General features: G+C 34.8%; 1 protein-coding gene across 1 annotated transcript; it reads right to left on the bottom strand.

Annotated features, from left to right (window-relative positions):
• Positions 1-576: 576 nt before the first annotated feature.
• On the bottom strand, positions 577-4,099 carry LOC116032774 (26S proteasome non-ATPase regulatory subunit 8 homolog A-like). Its single transcript, XM_031275487.1, has 6 exons — positions 3,907-4,099; positions 2,856-2,934; positions 2,138-2,240; positions 1,635-1,898; positions 1,151-1,262; positions 577-1,017 (listed from the first exon to the last, which is right to left on the bottom strand). Exons 1-6 carry the CDS (start codon positions 4,009-4,011, stop codon positions 877-879), a joined length of 804 nt encoding a protein of 267 aa, XP_031131347.1. The 5' UTR covers positions 4,012-4,099; the 3' UTR covers positions 577-876.
• Positions 4,100-4,471: the final 372 nt, after the last annotated feature.

Here is a 4,471-nt window from a genome sequence, read left to right as displayed (position 1 = left end):
CTTTTTTATTAGCAGCAGACTAATGATCATAATGTAATAATAAAAGAAAGTGACATTGAAGTGTACTGGGGTGGTTGGGTTACTAATAAATGTTATTCACTTTTTTGGTGTTGAATTCACATCCCTCTTCATTTCATAATACATACGAAATTATTGAAGTGTACTCTCAAAAAAAATATTTATGTAATATTGAACCCCCTCTTTAACCCATAGTACATAAGAAAATAAATTATACCTTCAAAAATATGTACTTTTATCATATAATATTTAATATTGAATTGTACTCTTAAAAAATATATATTGTACTATACTCAAAATTATACTCCATATTTTTGTCTAAACCCTCTCTTCACTCCACAGTACATAAGAAAATAAAATATTAAATTGTACTATTGAAAACTCACGTAGTATATACTTCTATTACGTATATTATGTAATAATATTTTCAAAAATATATTTTTTTGTCACATAATATTCAAACCCCTCCTCACTCTACAATACATAAGAGCATATTGAATTGCACTTTCGTATAAATTTCTGCATCCAAAATTCTATAAAGAACATAAAGTTTTTAAATGTTGAAAAAGCTGAAATTCCATTCAAATATCATCAAATCAGAGGGTGGTATGAGATGGGGAAGAAGCAGAAAATGCAGAAGGCTTCACCATTACAAACATCTCAAGACAAATGATTTATAGCTTGAAGGGCAAGAGAAAGGGAATGACAGAATTATGCAAAGAGAATCTCCATCAAACAAGCTATTCACTTTGAACAAAAGTGTCCATTTTCAATTTAAACCCCCCAAAAAACACAATAAATGTGCACAACTGGTCCCAGGGGCATTCCCCTTATCATACGTAATTGAGAGTAGTATCCTTAGATAATACGCTCCAACTCCCTCGCATAACTCAGTGTTTGGTTGATAAGTTGCAGAGATGGTATCTCCTTGCAAGGTGCGGAATCTTTTACTTTCTGGAAGATAACAAGTCCGCCTTTTATCTCCCACTCGGGGTGTTCCTGCAAAAGGTAAATGTAGAAATTGATTCAACAATCAATTGGATGTAAATACAGAACATAAGGGAGCGTCCATCAACCGGTATGGAACTTATGATTAAGTGAAAATAAAGAATAATGGAGATAAGAAGTATACCTCCTCAACATATGCAAGGAGTTCTTTGTCTGAGGAGAAAAGTAACATTTGCCGGGCATCACCTATTGAAAGAGAATCGTAAGCCTTTTCACTGCAGCCAGCTATCTCATCCCTAACCAACGGCAGCCATGTTAGACGTATATAAATATAAAGTAATAATGCACCATATCGAACTCAATGAATAAATGTGCATACTGTATAAATAAATAGATATACTCTGACCTATGGAACATCCTTAATTAGGAGCAGTAGAGTCCCTTCAAGGGACTTCTTATTATGTATTACAATTTGGTTTACGGAAGATACACTGTATTACACAGAAATATGGATTTGAAAGAAAGAAGTGGCAAAGTGCTAAGAGAGATTTCATTCCACAAATGCAAACAAAGATCAAGGGTAGTACCAGTTGCATATTAAAGCTACATCAATAGATATATTACTTGTACTAGATAATTTCAATAGTTCAGGAATGCATAGAGGTTACCTCACAGTCTTGGCCAGAAGATCCATGAAATAAGCATAGGCTTCATGGGGCACTGCCTGTCTGGCACTTAAGACACGGTTGTAAGCTCCTTCCATAAATGATTGCTCCAGTTCAACAGCATGCTTTATACAAGGATTCTCCAAGGCATTTGGAGAAAGCAACTCCAATTCAGTGTGAAATTCAGCAATTCTATTCTGCACAAGTAGTCTCAGAAGATTGAGACCTAAAATTGGGTATTCCTGTGGGGATGGTGGAAGACGGTTGCTGCTCCATCACAAAAACAAAATGACATATATCAGAGTTAATTTAAATGGCAAGAAACTATGAAAATGAATGAGTGGACAATGCTTCCAATTTAATTATGATTGCAGTAAAGGGTAGAACCATGGATTTAAAAATAAAAATAACCTCTAATTTCCATCTTTCCAACTGATTTGACAAAGTTACGGGCTGCATGGATATTAAATACAAAATTGAGATGCCAATAATACTATAATAGTTACCGTGCATCTGTGTAATAAGGTTTCAGCTGAAAGAAATCTCTCTCAAAGGCATCTTGATCCTCCATCTTCACAGCTAAAACAACTGCATGCTCGTATATATCCCCTGCAATAGTTACATGATGTTATTTTCGACATAAACAAGGCAGAACCATAAATTTTGCAGCTCCAAAGTTCAATCTTGAGAAATATCTAGCATAACAATCCTTCATGTAAGCTGAGCACTAGTTATCACCATGAATCTATACCAGAAGGATATCAAGGAAAAACACTTCAATTTCTTCTAGAGATTCTACATAAGATGATCTTCAGCAACAAGGAATTATCATAAATTCATAATTATGGATGAACATTATGATACATCAGTTTTTGTAAATTCCAAGTTTTAATCAATGGCTAGCTGCCTAGCTTGCTTATCCTTAAAATAGTAAAAGGCAGTCTTTTAAATTCTAGAATCATGTTCCTTTAACACCTGCAAGTTTCATCACACACTTAGTTCCCCCTCTATCACTACAACCTCCTATGGCACAGCCACTCCTTCCCTTAAACCAGAACATCTTAAGTTCTGGCATAGCTAAGATGCATACAACATATTGTGGTAGTTCATAATTAAAAACAAAGGTATTAAAGAAATGGGGAGATCTTCATTGAAAAAAAAAAATGAAAAGTTCAAGCAAAAGCAAGCTAAGCTCTCACAAAGCAACTAGAAAAGAGAACTTACTTGCAATTGTCAGCTCATGAACTGCATTTGGTGTTTCTCCGAAAAGGGGAGGGAGACTCTTAAACGCAGTTAGCATAACCTGCAAAAATATGAAGTAAAGACTAGTCAAATTAAGGAATAGAGCGAAGGCACACAAGAGGTATTCAGAATTCCATCCCTTCCTTCCACTCAATTTTCAGCATCTGGCAGTGTAGTGATGCATGTTTCCAGTTTATTGCACAGCTTGCCTTTATCATAATGGGATTATAAAGAATTACTATCCTATTATCCTAAACACAATGGATTAAGGAAAAGACAACCCAATCAAATAATTAAAACTTTCGGCTGAAAATTGTGAAAAATGTGCAAATCAATAGCTTAATGGCATACCGAAGTCATTCTTAAATGCATCCTGATACACACATTACTATACACAAACTGAAAAAAGTGTATACATTGAGAAATCCTAGTTGTTAATAACTTAATATTAGTAAACTTCACAATAGTGGCAACGTTTGCCAATTTTACTTGCATCCAACAAAATTTCAGCTAACAGTTTGGCTCCAATCTAGGTGAAAATTTTTCAATTCCAAGGTCACTAACCAATATACATCAACTAAAGGTGGGAAATTTTATGCATTATGAAAATAATTTTGGTTCAATTATCTGCCAAACCCAGCTCATATCACTTTAAAAAACACAAAAGACTACTAATTTTAAAAAAGAAGGAAAGACAATAACACACCATTCTAAGATCTAACCACGGAATTATTACATATAAAAATTAAAAATTAAAACACCACCATGTCCACAATGTTTATACTATAAAGTGATGTCCTAATCTTGTAAGCAAAAAAAAAAAAAAAAGTATTTTTAATTATCTCAAAGCAGAACTTAAGCTAATCGACCATATGCTGAACAAAGTAAAGTAAAAGCAAAAGGCAACAGCACAACATAATATAACGTTTTATGGCCTGTGAACAAAGTGCAATACTTTTAATTTGAAAATAAACGAACTGCAGAGTAAAAAACTAGGGTTTCGAATTGGAATCGTGGTTGGAAGTATTGTTACCTTGAGCTGGGAGAGAAGTGTGGTGCAGGTATCGAAATCGTTGCGCGTAAAAGCGGCTTTGAAGCGCTCGAACGATTGAGAAACCTCGGTGAGCTTTGGATCCATCTCTCTCTAGCTTTCTGATCGGTTTTCTCAGCTTAGTTCTCCCTTCGTCTTCGTCCCCAGCGGCAAATGGTACTCTTCTTTGTCTGCAAGAAAACTCAAACCCGTTTATAGCTGAAATTCTTTTCAAGTATCTGATTTGGGCCAATCCCATTGATTTGGGTAATTCGGCCCAATGTTTAATATTAGACTTCGTTTTTAGTTTCGGTCTATATGGCCCATTACACATTTTTTGAATTGTTTTCGGGGTTCCCACAGAGTCACAGACACCCCCTCACGGCTCACGCCCAGACAGCAAGAGTATCCTTATCAATGGGTTATTTTGCGGTTATTGAGGAGTTTTTTTAGGTGTATTTAGGAAAGAGAAAATAAAAGGAAAAAAAAAATAAAAAACATATGAAAATTAAAAAAAAATAATTAATAGAGGCATTGTCAGGCGCGCCTGACGCACCCAACACACGGA

Source organism: Ipomoea triloba, chromosome 10 (genome assembly GCF_003576645.1).
Source record: "Ipomoea triloba cultivar NCNSP0323 chromosome 10, ASM357664v1".
Classification (NCBI taxonomy): Eukaryota; Viridiplantae; Streptophyta; class Magnoliopsida; order Solanales; family Convolvulaceae; genus Ipomoea; species Ipomoea triloba.
Note: the sequence above shows the minus strand (reverse complement) of the source record. Positions and strands in the feature narration are given on the sequence as shown.

Bases quoted from the DNA above. Each gene is read 5' to 3' on its own strand.
- LOC116032774 (XM_031275487.1), bottom strand. From the start codon at position 4,011: ATGGATCCAAAGCTCACCGAGGTTTCTCAATCGTTCGAGCGCTTCAAA. The intron at 2,241-2,855 runs GTAAGTTCTCTT...TAACTATTGCAG, and splicing joins TCATGAGCTGACAATTGCAA to GGGATATATACGAGCATGCA. The intron at 1,899-2,137 runs GTAACTATTATA...GTGATGGAGCAG, and splicing joins CCTTATTACACAGATGCACG to CAACCGTCTTCCACCATCCC.